The 18,704-nt window shown below is 42.6% G+C and overlaps 1 protein-coding gene across 1 annotated transcript in view; it reads right to left on the bottom strand.

Annotated features, from left to right (window-relative positions):
- Positions 1–16,141, bottom strand: part of pcdh9 (protocadherin 9) — a gene marked incomplete at both ends in the record, with an annotated part of 186,534 nt that extends 170,393 nt beyond the window's left edge. Inside the window, one exon of the mRNA XM_079216910.1 lies at positions 13,106–16,141. Coding sequence (XP_079073036.1) covers positions 13,106–16,141 — 3,036 coding nt within the window. The remainder of the gene's footprint in view (positions 1–13,105) is intronic.
- Positions 16,142–18,704: the final 2,563 nt, after the last annotated feature.

The raw sequence follows: 18,704 nt of genomic DNA, 5'->3' as shown, positions 1-18,704 counted from the left end.
CATGTTATTCATTACTCTGTGCTTAAATGGATCCCCATGAAATCACATTCATGCGTTTATTCTTAGTCTGTGCGATTCCTGTAAGAGCCTATGTGGAACCCGCTGCCAAGTCCTAGGAAGACTGTATCTAAATATCATGTGTCTGCTTGAAAGGCTGGTAAGGTAAATATCAATCATCAGTCAAAAGAGAGCATACAGAAGAGAAGCATAAACATCTCATTCTGCTGGTTTCCAGGAATATCCTGCGCAACACTATCAAAAGATTCACACAGCAACATCTGGAAGTTGCCCATGTAAAACTTAGTCTAACCTCTGAGCGAGATTGGGTTAAGTGCCTTGCTGAAGGGCAGCCCAGTGGTGGTTTCTCTTCCCCAGTCTAATTTCTCACGCCTGTCCAAGGATCGACCTCGCAACCCCTCGGTCAAAAGTTCCCTTCTGCAACCTTTAAGCCACTTTCCTTTTCTTCTTGTATGTGTGCTTTTATGAATATGTCCGCCTGTCTCTTGAAACAAAGGGAAAACAGAAAAATAACATTTGCCTCAGGCACCCAGTGGTGTGACCACGGAACCAACCTTCAATAAAGATCTTACATTGGAGTGGACGGGCTTCACCTCCCTGCAACACCTCTGCATAACTAAACGCAGTCCTGGAGGATTCTGGACGGTTAAGGGTGAAAATGAAAATAGTTTCTCTCTTTGTCTTGAGTCAAATACATGTGGGAATTAAATCTGAGGAATACGTTCACCTTTTTTTTTTTTTTTTTCCGAAAGGGGAAACAGGGAATGACTAGATAGTGGTTATGAAAAGATTACACAAGAGGAAAATGTCAGTGGGACTAGATCACGCTGTCACTAGAGGGAAATATGACAGTGTGTGCATCAGCAGCAGAAATGAAAATAAATAAATAAATAATGACGTGGCTGAAGCTCTCAGGCCCTCTTCTTACTGATCCTGATTTTAATCCAGTGCAATGGCGTCAGGCGAATGACTAATTTAGTGTAGTTCCCAACTCACACTATATGTTCAAAAAGCATCTGTCAACTCATTGGGAGATATGAGAACGGAGCATATGTAAGCATATTCAGTGAAGTAAAAATATGTTTGCAAAAAAAAAAAACTGAAGTCGGCTATTCAGTATCACATTAGAGGCTGCTTATCGCTGGTTGGTCGGCTTATTTCTGCATTTATCTCTCAGCTGTTTGTCAACATGGCCTCAAAGTTATCAAATCACGACAACTATCTCTCTATTTTCATATTTTGATGTGTGCTTTCTCAGGATTTTCTTTTTAACATGCATCTTGTTTTCTGTCTCTTAGCAATACTTCGACACGGTGCCGACCAATGTTCCCTCAAATTTTTTTCAGCACTGAGCAAAACGTTTTTTTTCTGAGCGCACATTTCAGCACTGTGAGCAACTCGCAACCACGCGACCTGCCAAAAATGACCGCAAGCCTTCGTTAGCCATAGGGGATTCAAAGAGATGACAGCAAATGCATCAATATGTATACAAGGTTGATATTTATTCAATATCCTTTATAATGGCTGGGCTTTGGGAACATTTTAATGATGGTGTTTTACCAGTCAGTTTAGTTGAACTTAAAGGATCTTTGTTGAACTTCAATAAGGGGAGGTTATGACTGATAATGATATATATAAAAAAAATAAAAGTATCAAAGGTGTTTAGTCATTTCTCAGCAGGTACAACATTTAAGTGGACCTTCATTGAAAGAAAAATGCTAATGCAGTGCTTAACAATAATTATAGGCCTATTAAATTGACATGGTGTCATTTTTCCTAAAGGTAGCCTATATGAACAATTTAATAACTTCATATTCTTCATATTTAAATATGTCTGAAAGTGTCATCCTACCTGTGTCAGTTTGGACTATTTCATCTAGCCACTCATGTTTGAACGTTAGGCAGACCTTTTTCTGGGGCGCCTGCTCTGCCTTTCTTTTCGCCATGGTAGCCTATAGCTGCTGGAGCAGAGTCCGCCAAGAGGAGCCTAAACAGCGCCGGCCCGAGCTCATGTGGCGCTCTGGGCGAGCTTCACTCCTGGCGCCCGGAGGAGGACAGCGGGGGAGGGGGGTGCTAACGGAGGCAGAGCACTAGCAGAGGTACAAAGAGCGCATGTCGAGAAACGGGACGCTGATTGGCCAAGAAGACTCGACACGACACATCAAAGATCTTATTATTGTGAAGATGGCTCACTCCTATCTCAGAAACACTGGTGCAAAAAAGATTTTTAACCCCTGAAAAAAAATCGTTTGTGCGGTCTGAAAAATGTGCACGGTCTGAAAAATCTATTGCGCGGCCCCTTCGACTGGCCTGCGCGGCCGCGCACGCGCACAGCTTAGAGGGAACACTGGTGCCGACTGTAAATTCCACATTTGTCAAAATATGTCGAACATTTAATTAAACATGTACCTTTACAGTTGTACATATTGCTTTAAACACATTGGAAGGGAGTCATACTATTAATTAAACATGTACCTTTACAGTTGTACATATTGCTTTAAACACATTGGAAGGGAGTCATACTATTAATAATAATAATTCAGTCATTCATATGTACAGAACCAACATTTATTTCAAACATTGCTATACTGTGTATACACAGATCTTTATGACTGGAAAGGGTGTGATGCTACAATGTGGAAAAGAGAAAAGAAACCTCTCAGAGGGACTTTTTTATTTGGAGCCTTAATCTTTTCAGCACATTAGAGGTCTCGGCAGTGTCTCAGTCAATAATATATGTATATATATATATATATATATATATATATATATATATATATATATATATATATGTGTGTGTGTGTGTGTGTGTGTGTGTGCAGTTACAGACTTTATTCTGGTGCAAATAAATAGATAGCCAACATATTGCAAACTGTACAGTAACGTAAGCAGACTTCCTAGTCAACAGAAGTGAATGCAACCAGGGGCAGGTACTCAACTACTGTATCTGAGTACAATGTTGAGTTACTTGTACTTCAATTTGACTTCATTGCATTTTAAAGGCTAACATTTTAGTTTTTTTTAAATCTCTTTGACAACTAGTTTCTTCTACAAATTTTGATTTTACAACAGAAAATGTAATTGATTTGATACAATATGATGCATTGATGAAGATTAAAGGTTAAAGTTTACTAAACAGTTCAAATTAGCTTCACCTCCACCAAAGTAAAATGTTCCTCATATAAGAAATGTCGGTAGCACTTTATAATACGTGCACAGTATTTAGCATTAGTAAAGTATGAATAAACAATGAATTCATCATTTATAAAGCATTATTCCAACATGAATTCTACTGAAATGGCATCATATATTGGAGTCACTTTCTGCAGAATGATTATTACTTTTGATACTTTAGTATAAATGCTGTGCCTTTATTTTATTAACATTATGAATGAAAGACTTTTACTTGCAAAAGGAGTATTTTGACCTTGTTGTATTTCTGCATTTACTTGAATGAAGGACCTAAATACTTGCTCAACCGCTGCAGCCGAGTCTTATGGTTGTCCACCTGTGGGTCATCAATCAGTGGCTTTTATTGGCTTAGTATACATACCGACGCGTGATGGCTGTGCATAATGAAACAAGGGCTCGCTCTGAGGACGTTGCTGGTGGAAGACCAAGGACAGAATTAATCTGGTTTCTGTCCAAACAAGGTTAAAAAGGCATGTGACATCATCCCTGTGTGGATAATTGTCGGAGTGGATGTTATGCTCTGTCATGTGCACTCAATTTCAGAATGACAGAGTTGTGCAGCAGAACAATGTGAACACGGGGGGTTTATAAATCTGCTGAAAAGACTGAGCGCATATTGTACATACACAAGCTCTCTGTGTAATACATACACAAAAGAGAATGCATCAGGTTGCTGGAGTAGTTCGCTTTAAGTCTACTTTGAGACTTTTGTGCTATATCTTCTATTTGCCTCCTCATTGGCTAAACGTATGCTACGTTTTACCACTGGTGTGTTGAGCGAACAAATGCTCTGCACAGAGAGAAGGGACTGACTATTCATATGCTTTCACTTAGCAGACAATGCATATAGAGGTCACATCTGACTCCATCTCTAACTTTGTAAATATAATCTGTGCCAGAGCAGGGAAAAAAATAACTGCCACAGGAAATTCAGCAAATCCAATGATAGCACAGCATTTTCAAATATCCGTGTTATCTACACTCTCTACCGTCCCACATTGAGTCCATGGAATTTTGAAATCTGGCCACATGAGATTGGAAGACACTGACAACACATTATGATAAATGTATCAGAGATGCAATACTAGCAATGCCTCAATTCCCCCCGTTTCTTTGGAAAGGACAGGCAATATGAATACACTTTAGGTCAGACATCAGGTTTCAAATTCAAATCAGTAAGTGCACACGGCTTTCTGAAAGTCTTTAAAGCCTATATTTATTTATTTATCTATCCATCTATCCTCTTTTTGTTCCTCGTCCTCACTCAAATGAAGACTTAGCTCTGCTTCTGGCTTTCAAATGGAGTGGACAGATTAAGCTGAGTTGGGCCTTCTTTCCAACGTTGTGTTGGCGTGGCACTTCCATTTATAACCCTCCCCCCCCCCCCCTTCCGACCCTCTTTTTCTGCAAAAAACAGTTACGAGGTGACACATCTTTATTTCTGAAACTGGAAGGTAGCCAGAGATTAACAAACAAGAAAAGTCAGCTTTTGCAAGAAGAAGAAAAAAGAAGCAACATTGTTGAGTTTATTTTCCTTAATATCGCTCGGGATACACAACACATTTGGAGTGTGTAACTGTGTGTTGTTGTGGCGGTGCTGGTGCTGATGATGATGATGATGATGATGACGATGGTGTGGGTTAGGATATTCCAGTTGCTACTGGAGACACAAAATTGACATTTATTATTAAATTCTTTGGACACCAGATGTAATTAAGAGCTGTTCAGTTACACTTGCCTCTGCTGCTCTGCCAATTACAATGTAATCTTAATAGAATTAGGTGTGCAAGAGGGAAGACGCGACAAAAACGTGCATGAAAGACTAAGATTCTCCCATGAAGAGAATTTTGGGAGGTCATTTTTCTGTTCATCCTCCTTACTCAGACGTACTCATTCTGCAATTATCCTCATTTAGCTCCCAGACACGTCAGGCGAGCGTCAACAAAAGCACATGACATGTTAGAAGTAGTTCTGGACTAATGCAGTAGAAAGATCTCGAGGGTAAAAGACGTCACAAGAGATGGAGGACAAAGAGTGACTTCAGCACTGAGAGGACTGGAACTTTGGAAGATACCAATATGAAAGTATGCATCTCTGAATGAAGCCAGGAATTGTGGATTTTGTCCTAAGTTGTTAGATGGAGAGATCTCTTCACAACCAACAGCTGGAATAATTAGTGACAAATAAGTCTGGAAAAGAACACACCAGCATGTTTTGTTTCAAGACAGACCAAATATAAAGCAATCATTTAATGTGAGCATGGACTAGCCGGTGCAAAGCATTAAAGCTTGAGCATCAGATGTTTGAGAGCAGCTGCTAACTTGATCCCACTGACATACAGTATTTAGGTCAGCAAGGCTATACTCAACATTCAGAGGCGTAAAGACATCGATGTGCTCTTGTGGCTCGTTAGGAGTCTAAAATCCCCCCAAACAAAGCTACCTCTTTCGATTAACTTTTAATTTAAATTCCACTGTAAGTGAAGTGCATTGGCGTTGTGTCAGTGACGTTGTGTGCCTCATTTCAAATATTGGATTCAGTCAAACGGAAAAATCTGTTTGCTTCTTAAAATACACAACTTGGCATTATTATCAGCCGGAGCACTTGTTTACGGGCAAATGCTGATTGGAGCTGGTTCACACATACTGGCTTGACTGAAACATGTCCCAGTTTTATACATACCGTCTTATCACCACATCACAACAGGGAGAACAAACGGACGAATTAAAAACAAGAAAGAAATGATCTCTTTGAAACATTTATTATGAAATTATAAAGGTAGAATAGCACTGTTCAAATAAAGCTTCTTTTTTTTAAACAGAATAGGAGTTGCAGTGTACTGAATAACTGGCAGAGTTTATTTCAGATGTAATTTAAGTATACCCAGCAATGAAAAAAAAAGGAGAAAGCACGGCAAATTAATAAATTAAAGAAAAGAAAAAGAAAACAAGTCCATTATTGTTTAACACAGCACATTAGGCAAGATTACCAGGAGTTCAATTTACATGAAACATCTCATATATACAAGAAAGATTTACATCGATGAGGGTTACAGAGTCTTTGTGAGCTATGAGGCCCAGTGGCAAAGCAGTCAATGGCAGTCACATTTCAAGTCAAGTGTGGCTCTTTTCTTGAGGGGGAGAAGGGGGAGGGGCGGGACGGGGGTTTGGCTTGCAATGCCATTATCACAACTATTAGTCCAGAGACTGGCACACGCTAGTGACTGGGCGGCGGCCTGTATGTCACTTGACACAACAAAACCCGACGACAAGGTTTTGTCAAGTCAGGACGTACAGCACCACTTTGCCCGTCTTTTCCACAAACACACACACACACACCCGTCTCTCTAACGATAAGGGTTGAGGGGGCGGTAACAGGGAGAAAGTGGGGCTACGTGCTGAACACAAAGAACCCTCATCTGTCACAAAGGATCTGGACACAAAAGGTGAACACACCCCTTGGAGATTTAGCATCGCATGTAACTGCATTGACCCCGATAAAGCATGGGTGAGGTGTGGGCTGGAGACGGGGGAAGATAAGGAAGTGGGTGGGACTAAGTGAGGGGTGGAGAGGAGAGATGGGTTGTTGGGGTGGGAGGGTTGAGGGTTGGGAGGGAGGGAGGGGGGGCATTCAAACAATGGAGTAGCATCATAACTTCATCTTTTCATATCATCATCTTTTTTTTATTTTTTTTGAGACAACAAGTAGTCAAGAAACATTTTCTTCCACCCTCTACTCTTGTTCAGTATTTAAGGTAAATCGGAGATATTTCAGATGAGGTGTTGATACTGTAAGTGTTTAGAGCTGCAGTTTGTCTTTTTCTCATCATGCAGTGTTGGGGAAAAAAATACGAAGCTAGTATGTCACCTTGATTGATTGCCTCAGAAAAATGGAAAATGTGTTTTGTGGATTAGCGAAAACATGGAGATGAATTAAGTAATGAAAGCCGCCATGACTTTGGTTTTCGTGCATGCGAAACTTTCATTTCAGAAAGCAAACCCCCTGAAGATTGATCATCAATCAATTTGCTTTGAGAAATTGCGGACATGGATGATGAATTTAAAATAAATGGGTTGCCAGCCGAAAGTGATGGACAAACAATCAAACAAGAAAGAAAAGAATCACATACAGTAAGTAGCCTATATGCACGCACACCAACGGCATTTTGATGCATGACAGTATTTGTCACTATCAAAATGGTATTGTTTAAGTTTCAACAGTGCAATGATGAAGAGAGCTATCTAAATGGTTATGACAGAAATGAAAATTAATAAAAATGCTCACAAAAAATTACACAAAAATGTAATTCCTGGTAACTTGCCATCATCTGTGTTTTGGATTTACGGTCCCCGGCAGTTATAGACAACACAGAATAACAAAAGGCTATAAATAAATAAATATATTAAAATCAGTGGCACTTCATTTTTCTCAACAGAGGGAAATAAAAACACATAAATGAACTCCATAGTTCAGCCAGAACACCAACAGGGAGCTTTGATTTATTTTGTTGTTTTGTGCAGACAAAACTAGATCCCCTTGGGGCAATAATCTACTCTGGTAGCACTCACACCCACTACCTTAGTATAGCCCGCAATCCATTTCATTTCCTTTTACCCACCTAGACATAGAAGACATGACAAGTTTTTTAAAGAAACACAATGTTCTCTGCAGTAAAGAGCCCTGCAAATCCTCCACTGATGATTTGACGCTTTGATAGGAACTTCACTCACGGACTTATTGGCTTACGATCTCCTGATAGCTACATTTGTTTAAAGGATCTGCAACATTTTACTCAGTAAGAGATTGCAGCGTGGGCTACTCGTCATGCATCTACCGGTAGCTCGTTTGGTAATTAGGCGCGTGTTGGCGACAGACCCAATTGTAGACAACACGCAATTTGCTCAAATATATTTGGTTAATTAAAGTCTTTCTTGTTATTCACGCAGTTTTAAGCAGTTACTCATATGCACAGGAAGTGGGCGTCCTTACTTTCAAGAAAATTTCAAACCCAACGGAACATCTTCCGTCAAAAGTGTCATGGACGTGTGCAGTGTGTAATATCACAAACGCAGCATCCCGGAGAAGTGACAGGATAGCTGAGCAGAAGGATGTATGATCACAGTCGGCAACAATCACTAGCCTCCCTCCATCTTCCTCTTTCATACCGCCAAACTCTGTGTCAGCACAACCCAGAAGATATTGCAACAGACTTTTCCCCTCAGGTGCAACATTGTCATAGTTCATTAATCTTCTCAAACTTCTCCTGCTGCCATCAGCCCCTGTACGTACTACTAATCCCCTTATTAATGTGGCAAATGAACCTGCACAAGAAGGACGACTCCCCCAAGGCTCCATAATTACAATGGTCTGTACAAACTCCTGTTTGCAAAGAATGTCCATTCATTAAATGCACTGACAAGATTGCTTCAGGAATACCCTGCGAAAAGATTCCCCGCATCGGTCTCTCTCTTGCCCTGCTCTTGGGACTGAATACTACATCTACTATAATATCAAACTCCCTGCTGATATTTACTTATTTTGACACTTGTACTGGGAACTCAGGCACAGACAGAAAAAAAAATACTGAATTAAAAACAAAAGTGGGAACTATTTTGATTAAGCCAACCTAAAATGCTGGCTGATGTACGATATGTGCTATAACGATAGCAAAACTACTCAAAAGGGAGCTGCTATACTGCGTCCTCAGAGCTAAGGCATGGCTTCTGCTGCAGACACATCAGAACAGACGAACTGAACTGGAGGCACAGGCTTCCTTTTAGAACTGGTGTTTTCTCTGCCATGCAAGAAACAGACTAATAACCCACAGCAATTAGGCCTTTTTGCACAGAGGTGTTCAGGCCACACAGTCGCACAACAAAAGCCCTACGTAATGGCCATAATTGGACAGTTTAGCTTATGATGTATATTACCATAACAAAGCGAATGGAAACACTACGCATCTTGTGTATCTGCAAGGATGTACACGCGTGGAGCGCCTATCTGCTTGCTCACTTGACCGACACTAGAGAGCCTTAAATTCACATTCACCGTGGGATTTATTTAAGGCGAGTGGTGACGAATGTTCAACTTAAATTATGGATTTTAATCGATTAAGCACTTGTCTTGACTACTTTCGTGACTGCTTTCAAATCATGCACCCTCAGTGCAACCATGTTAATGTGTCCATAACATGGGCCTTTTGGGATCTGATGCACAGCACACGCTTAATGCGTAGCCACTGGGCTCATGTTCCGTTAGCGAACCGCATCTCTGTCTCGCCCATAGGGCTACAGAAAGGGAGAGTAAGACTGATGGTGAAACGTCTATGATTATACTTGCTTTCTTAGATGCTCGTGAAACTAGGACAGTGTTTTCATGCTTCTTTTTTTCCCTCAGTGTTGTTTACACTAATGTAGGTCCCTGGAGGGTAAATAATAAGTGGGGGCAAAAAAAAAAGAAAAGAAAGACAAGGATTGCTTCTATCGCTATGAGCAAAGTTTGGGGTCTGTATGAAGCTGATTGCACTAGGCATTCGTCTGTGATGGCACTGTTGTAGATATCTGCTATTTCCATACACTGTTTTCTGTATTCTCTGAGAGAACGACACCACTGTAACCTGCATCTTTTGCCGTTATTCTCTACCTCTTTACGCCCCCCCCCCAAACCCTGCCTTCCTTATTCCTTATTTATTGATTGGTGCCTATATTGCATAAACGTAACTCTCGAGAACTGGAGCAAAATAGCTTTTAAAAATCTTAGAGAGAAGGTCAGTTTTAAAAGCAATTCCCCTCAGCTTACCACGTCTCTTTCTCTTGAACGTCTGCGTTCACTTAATTGCTTATTTTGTGTCAACTTCAGGGTGATTGATGGTGGTTTGTCACTTGTAAGGCAACAACGAATGCTAAATTCCATCATCCTATCATAAATATATATATATGTATACATATATATATATATATATATATATATATATATATATATATATATATATATATATATATATATACCTCTGTGATGCTATATTTAAATGTAGCACCTTACAGAACTCATTTTGAAATGTATGGCATCAAACCACATTTTAAGTCTAAAAAATAAATGGTTATAAATTTAGCCGATACTGACATTTTTGTTATCATCTATGTATATATAAGAAATCTTTTAATAATGCAGTTCTTATCTTTTGCCAAAGCCCTCCTACTCTGCAGGGAATATGATATGATAATCCTATGATATTACCTTTTGGATATACTGTCTGTTTAAAGATTCACTCAAAAGTAATTGGTATTTTTGGGGCTTTTACTTTTCTTTTTAAATTACAGCTCATCTCCGCTCTGTTTTTATTCGATACTCAGGCAGAATTAAAAAAGGAATTGAACATATGGGATGAACGTCTACTTATCAATACTCGTGAAATAGAAATAACATGCGCATGTCAATACAAACGGTTGCACTGTGCAAAACAATCACAATATGGATGTAGCAATGACATTGATGACATACCCTGCTTTATCCAGTCAGACGTGTCAGTGCAATCATTTTACCACAATCAATAACTGCCATTTAACCTCCAATCTGAAGTGGGCTCCTTATAAGTGAGAGAGATGCTTTGGAATAATTGTGACTGAGAACCAAGCAGATAGTCTTCATTACAAATCTCCAAAGAACGATATTAGCAAATAGTGGAAAGGTAGAAAATTATGTTTTCCTTCTTGTAATAAAGAAATGAAGATAAGAAAGTGTACCCTTGTGTGCAGTCAAATATATTAGTGCATATTCATTTGAGTAATCCATGGGTACTGCTAAAGGGAGGGCCAGCTCACTTCCTCCCTTTTATTGCGAGTGGGTTTTGTCTGGATGAATGAAAATAGTTGAATCAATAAATAAATACTGCTTTAATTGTGATTTGATTTGTGAATGACATGGTTATAAGATGTGATGCTTTTGCTTCATGTTCCAGATCTAAAAATAGGTGACATTGGGGATTGGCGAGACTCAACTGAACCTGTTCTGGTCATTAAGGAGTGAAAAGAAAGGAGATTAAGACCGAGGCACAATTGGGGCCGATTTCAACCCTCGGCTTCGACAACGATTACATCTGTGCTCTACAAAAGCACACAGAAGTGTGAATCAAAGTGTGCATGTCAGAGGAACGTGTGCATGAGCCAAAGTATCTGAAATGGTCAATCATTTATATCATCAGTGGGCGCTATATAGAGTGCGCCGGTTCGGTTTGTGTGCTTCTTTGAAGCATTTGTCAGAATTATTGATTCTAATAAATCTTGTGTGGTATTGTGGGATGACTGAGCAAATCAATGAAGTTGTGCTTACAGTATAGTGTCATATCTCATGTGTCCCCCTGTAGGCTTAAACACCCCCACTGCCGCGGCCACCCGTTTCATCGCCTTGTCTCGTCTCCGTCTCTCTCACACATCACACACACACACACACACACACACACACACACACACACACACACACACACGCACGCGTGGCCTGGCAAATGTAGCCAAACTGAATGCCTCTTTTGACTGCTACCTCTCGCACAGAAACACATTAGACGCAACCCCAGATGCAGTGACCCGGAGGTATGCAGCGATGGCAGCCGCACAGTGTCGCCCCTGTAATTCCTCTCTCTCTCTCTCTCTCTCTCTCCTTCGCTCTCTCCCTCTCTCTCTCTCCGGATAGATCTTATCACTCACATCTCTAACTGCCATTATCAATCTTCCCTGTGCAACCTTCTCCATCATTAGGTGAGAGTATTTCACTAAGAACACCAACATAGGTTTCACTCCTTTCTTCTCCTCCCTTGCATTTATAAGTCCACTGCAGGTTGGCGGGTTGCCAGGCTGTTCCATGCAGCTCAACACTGCCACCTAAAGGTTCAGTACCACCACCCGTCAAGCATGACCCACTGACAGCACTCTCACTCTGGCTCCCTTTTCTCTCTATCTCTCACTCCCCCTCTCTACTCTGTATTTGTCCATGTGTGTTGTGTGAAGTAGTGCTTTATTAGCAGAAAAATTAATAAGGCTTTGATAAAATAGCAGCATGGATTACGTTGAAATTTGAGGCTCATTATTGGCTAATCCTTTTTGAATTGGATGCGTATCAAGTTCCAGACAAGCTTCAGTCAGTCTGCTAGTGTGCTTTGAGAGGAGGCATTTAATTTGAGTTTAGATGATGTGGCAAAGCTACAGTGGCATTCACAATAGCACCGCAGCAGGCTAAGTATTGACTGTTGTTATTGCTGCCGGTGTGGAAAAGGTTACAAAGTCTCTTGTGACATCATAATACACATCAAAACAAATAAGAAAATAATAATAAATCAAAAAACAAACATGAATACACTCAGAGTTGTATGAGGAGGTGAAGAGTCAGCTAAGTTTTTGGAAGAGTGTGTGCAGCGCTTATCTCTGATGAAAACAGTAATCGGAGTAGATATAGGCAAGAAAAAAATGTTTCTTTCACAAAGAACATTGAGTCACAATTAATGTTATGTTGGTACATTTTACCAGTGATCTAACCTGGGTGCTGAATAGACGAAATAAGGCAAGGCAATTGCTCACCCACTTGCATTTTTGTTAAATATTAATTAAATATTTATTAATGACAAAACATCAGTCTATAATTATTCCCTCAAAATTATGCATGTGATTGTTGAGTTCATAATCGACTCCATTAATTAGCATTTTGACTTACTCATTCTCTTTTTTTTCTCTTTTTTTGTTTTTTGTTTGAGAAATAGTGGAACTTGCTGAAACCGTATGTCTCCTGCACTCTTTTCTGTTGCTTCACAGTAACTTAGAGTGAGTCTCTAATCTAGACTGGCACTTTAGCACTGTGGAACAGGGCAGTTATAGGCAGTACTTATAGACCAGTAAAAGTGCTCTTTTACCTGCTGTCTGGTGTGCATGGGCCCCTTCGTCTTGAACCCTCCTTGGGAGCTGCATTCTGAGGCACTGAAGTGGTCGGAGCTCGTGGAGGACCTCTTGGAAAGGGTGTCACAGCCTCCGACAAATGTGTTATCCAATGGGAGCTCTTGAATCACGTGATGCTTCTTCACGGAGACCGGCGTGTCGGCCTTGAGGTGGAAGGCCGACTGCGGCGAGGCGGACTTGTAGTGCCGGGCCAGGTCAGGGCTGCTGGGTTTGAAGGTCGTGGTAGGCGTGGCATTCCAATCGAAGCGTCCGATCCCTTGCTCCTCCAGCTCGGTGGGCAGGCTAATGGTTCCGTTGATTGGCTCGTGCGCAGGGTCGTCGGGTTTGTTCCCCTCGATGGTGACAAAGTTGAGCAGGGAGCTTTTTGGGGACTTCCTTTTCTTGCGCTTCTTCTTCTTGTTCTGCTTGTTCTCCGTGTTGGGTGACATCCACTCAGCCCCCTGCTTTTTCCTCTGTGCAGCCTTGAACCTGGAGGCGTGGCGGCAGCGCAGCAGTACAGTGACAAATATGACAATAATCACCACCAAGGCGCCGGTAACAAAGGCTATCATTATGGTTAAATAGTCGCCGCTTTGATAGGTTTCGCTGCTTTCCCCAATGTTTCGGTCGATCGGGGTCTCCATGGTGCGTCGGATGAGGTCGTAGATGAGCGTCGAGTTGCCCACGGTGTCATTGACATACAGGAATACCAGCACCAGCGTATGGAGGGATCTGGGATATCCCAGGTCACTGATATTGACCACTAATCTGTGTAAGCCTATGTCAGTCACAGCTGGTTTTTCCTCCAGAGTAATATTTCCTGTGACCGGGTCAATTCTGAACAAACCTTTGTTGTTCCCACTCACGATGGTGTATTTGAGTTCTGCATTCATGCCTGTGTCACCGTCTACGGCGAACACCTCCGCTACCACGGATCCCGGGATAGAGGAGAGAGGGACGAGCTTGAACGACGTGTTGGAGGGGGGGTAGATGACTATGGGGGTGTTGTCGTTCACGTCGATGACATTGATGGTCACCTTGGCAGCCGAGGAACAAGGGGGCCTGCCACTGTCCACGGCCCGGACATCGAAAGTGTAGGAGCTCTGCTGCTCCCTGTCAAATGACACGTTGGATTTTATCACCCCGGAGTAGGGATCCAGTATAAAGTTCTCGTTGTCATTCAGTATGGATAGAGAAACAGCAGCATTTTCTCCGGCATCTGAATCCGTCACAGTTATCACCCCCACTGTGCTGTATTTAGGAAGATTCTCAGACACAAAGAACTGAAAGTGGTTGTGCGTGAACTTCGGGTTGTTATCATTTTCATCCAGCACGGTTACAATAACGGCCGCCTGCGTTTGCAGAGGGGGCGTCCCGTTGTCTCGCGCCGTGATAGTGAAGAGAAACCGGTCCTGATCCTCTCGGTCAAAAACCCTGGACGCGGTCAGGACCCCTGTTTTGCGGTCGAGATCAAAGAAGGACGCATTTGGGCCCAGCTGATAAACTATCTCTGCGTTTTTCCCGCTGTCCTCGTCTGTGGCGCTCAGGGTAGTGAGGAACAGGTCACGTTTGTTGTTTTCCATAACGGACAGCTCAATGACTGGCTGAGTGAAAATCGGCGGGTTGTCATTCTCATCCTCCAGCCTCACTCTTACCAAGGCAGTCTGATTCAAGCTCGGTTTCCCAGAGTCAGAGGCCACGATTTTAAAGTTGTATTCCTTTGTCCCTTCGTAGTCGAGCAGAGCAGAGGTCTCGAGCAGATACTGGTTGTCGTACACAGCCTTGAGATGGAAGGGCACGTCCTTCTCTATGAAGCATATGACCTTGCCATTGATGTCTGTGTCTTTGTCCGACACGGTGATGAGAGCTATCTTGGTATTGATGGGATCCTTCTCCGAGAGGAAAACAGTGCCATTAATGGGGCTGATTATGTATCGCAGGTCTATATTAGGCGGATTGTCATTAACATCAGTCACATTTATGGTAACAGTAGCTCTGGCAGGACTGGAGCTGCCATCACTGGCTAAAACAGAGAGCTTATGAATAGCAGTCTCCTCTCTGTCCAGGAGCCTCTGCACTGTAATTAGGCCAGATGTTGTGTTTAATGCAAAGAGTCTTTTCGTAGCAGGAGACACCTGAGTCCCAAACACATAACGTAGCTCCGCATTTGCCCCTATGTCTGCATCTGTGGCCAGAAGCTGCACAACAGACGTGCTGATCGGGGAGTTCTCTGGTATATGCACATCTATCTGACCCTCTTTAAACACCGGCCTGTTATCATTGACATCCGTCACCGTAACTTGCAGAATGGCCGTGCTGGATTTCTGTGGACTGCCCCCGTCCTCCACTTTGATCTTCATCACATATGTATCCTTCTGCTCTCTGTCCAGATTCTGCTGCACAATGAGCTGGGGCCACTTCTCCCCCTCAGGCGTTTCCACTATGTCTAAGCCGAAGGCACTTTGCCCGTTGATCAGCTCGTATTTGTGGACACTGTTGGGGCCAGTGTCGGGGTCAGTGGCAGAAGGAATAGCAAATCGGCTGGTAATGAGCGTGTTCTCGGGGATGGAGATGTTGATCACAGGGGACGGGAACATGGGGGCATTATCGTTTGTGTCTTTGACAATTATTTTGATCTTAATCAGCCTGAAATAGTCATTAGGGAGGATGACCACTTCAATTTCAAAGGAGCACTCGCTGTCCTCAAACGAGGGGCCGGGGCACAACTTCTCCCTGTCGATCCGGTTTGATGTTGTGAATATCTCGCCCGTGCTGCTCAGAACGCGCACCAGAGGGTTATCTCCCGCTTTGGAGACGAGCCGGTACACAAGATTAGCACTTGCTCCAGTGGCAGCATTCATGTGGGAAATGTTTAGGTCCTTTGGTATGTTTCCAATCAGGACATTTTCTTGCAACTCCTCTCTGATGGGGTAGATCAGCTCTTGGGCTATTGAAGGATCGAGCCATATGCAGGCAAGTAGGGCGCCCAACAGGTAATAGTCTTTTAGATCCATGACAGCGTAAATGTGTTTCCAGCCTTCACAACTTAAAAGGTGTCTTTCTATGCGTTGTCGTTACAGACAGAAACTCCTTGCTGGTGATGGCAGGAATCTTCCACGGAGAAACCTACGAATACATGACAGAGTTTCTCTTCAGTGAAATAACTTTGCTGTGCACAGTCATTACATTTAATTATCTAACAGCCCACCCATCTCACAGTCAGACGTTTTTTTTCCACTTTATCTTTTTTGTTACATGACTCATTATTATATCTGCCTGTAGGCCTTCATCTTAATTCATAAGAGAGAGAGAGAAAACAAAAAACAATAATAACACTGCAGCACCCATTTAGGCAGCCATTCATGTCTGTTGCTCCCTTAAGAAATCCTCCACATTGTATAGTCACTAACAATGTTTAGCGTCTCAAACCCCCATGGCCCAAAAACACACACATATATATATATATATATATATATATATATATATATATATATATATATATATATATATATATATATATATATTTGTTTAAACTTCACAACATATTACACACCGGTAGTAATTGTACACTTTGATTGTCGAAAATAAAGAGCTGTAGCTGTGTGTGGGGGCTCCTATAAGCGTGTGAATGCGCATGAATGAATCCTACAAAATGAGCTCAGACAGAATTTGAATTATTAGTTGGCAACTGAGACCTTATTCTCATCGTACATACCCAAATCCGTTACAGCGCGGGATAATGTGTCAGCTCCTAGTCTTCTCCAGCGAGCTTATGTTCAGGTAAAGATATCCGTCTCAGTCAGCTCAAGCTGGGGGTCCAGGAAGGAGGAAAGAAAAAAATGTATATAATCGCCCGGCAAGAGTAATCAGACTCGAGAACAGGTTTGGGGTAAAATCAGCTGGTCGCACAAACTGGGATAAATAAGAAGCTGCAAATGTCGCAGTTCCGTTTCCCCCATTTAACTTCAGGAACGGAAAGGATCTAATTGTGCGACCTGCAGTGATTGCGTCGCTCTCCAGCAGTCACAGCCAGGTGATCAGCGGCTCGTGGTGCCTTCCAGTAGAAGCGGTCCCACCACACACACACAGAAAAAAAAAAAATCAGTTCTCATCTCCCGAACACATCCCGAGGAAACCGGTGGGTGTCTTCTCTTTTTGTTGTTGTTTCTTTCTCCCTCTGGCTACCTGTTAAGGTGAAGGCAGCGACGAGGTGAACGCGAGAGGAGACACCGGTGTCCCGTCATGTCTCAAGTTCATCAGCCGGCAAAGACACAAGGTTAAAGAGATCGCGAAGGCGTGTAAGCAGGAGAAGAAGAAAAAAAGAAAAAGACAAATAGACAGGGAGAGAAAATCTCAGATTCGATCCCACTTGGAAGTGCCAGCCTAAATATAAAGGCTGTTCAGTGTGACACCGATGCGCAGCGTGTATGTGCCGTGTATCCTTGCACTCTCACTCCCGGAGCAGAATATCTTGCACTAACTCTGTGTAAACCCATAGGACGGGTGGTGGAGTACACCACACCGACGCCTCCACCCCGCCGACCCTCGTCATTGGACACCGCCCCTCTCTTTCAGTGGCGTCGACAACCCGAGCGGCGACGGGATTGGCTCGGAGTCACGTCACTCAAATGTGCGGACCGGAGGGTGAGATGCTCCGTGGAGATGCTGCAGGCTGCGGAGACGCTTAACCCAAAAAATAAATAAATAATACCCCCCCAAAAAAAAGCTGCTGGATGGGGGCGATGATGATGACGCCGATGAGGATGATGAAGCTGCTACTGCTGCTGATGATAACGTATTTAAATGTTTTTTTAAAGAGGGATTGTCCTTTTACGCTGTTGGTGATTATATAAAAGGCAGATAGCAGTCATTGGCTCTTAAGGGACGCAATTGAGGACTAAGCCAACCTGTTAGGCTGTTGTCAGGTAGGCTGCACTAATTGGGGTGGACACACACACACACACACACACACACACACACACACACACAAAAAAAAAATGCCACAAGACTGAAGCACATAAAACAGATGAACTGCAACGGTTTCACGCGGGTATTACTTGCTGAGAACAAACACAGGCACATGGGCTACAATTCAAGCCTTGTGTGAGACTCTCTAATAATTGCACTCCAGACAGAGACGTTTGTCCACGCGTGTGTGCACGAGGAGCCCCGCGGCCAGTCATCAGCATTTGTCCGTAACAAAAAAATAAATAATAACCTTGACAGTTATCCCAGTCATCAAAGCCACGCAGCGGCGTGTGGTGCGAGCTCTTCGCGCAATGAAGTGAATCGCGTGTGTTTTCTTTTTTTTTTTTTAAGTTTGCTGCCTAGTGCCAGGAAGATCTGAGGTTGAGGCTGCGATGTGACTTTGGAATTGCCCGTCAACGCAGACGATCTTACTCGGCAACTTCCAGAGCAACAAGAGGTGGCTGAACTGTGTAACAGAGCCGACTAACACCCCTCCACCCCAAACACAACACAAAAGACATGTCAGAAGTGGCAAACAGCAGATTTAATAACATAAGACTTAAGACATCAAAGACAGACGTCCACACGCAGCCATCCTTTAATGCATAC

The sequence above is a fragment of the Taurulus bubalis genome (assembly GCF_910589615.1).
Source record: "Taurulus bubalis genome assembly, chromosome: 4".
Taxonomy (NCBI): domain Eukaryota; kingdom Metazoa; phylum Chordata; class Actinopteri; order Perciformes; family Cottidae; genus Taurulus; species Taurulus bubalis.
The sequence above is the reverse complement of the archived record's forward strand: the minus strand, read 5'-3'. Positions and strand labels throughout refer to the sequence as shown.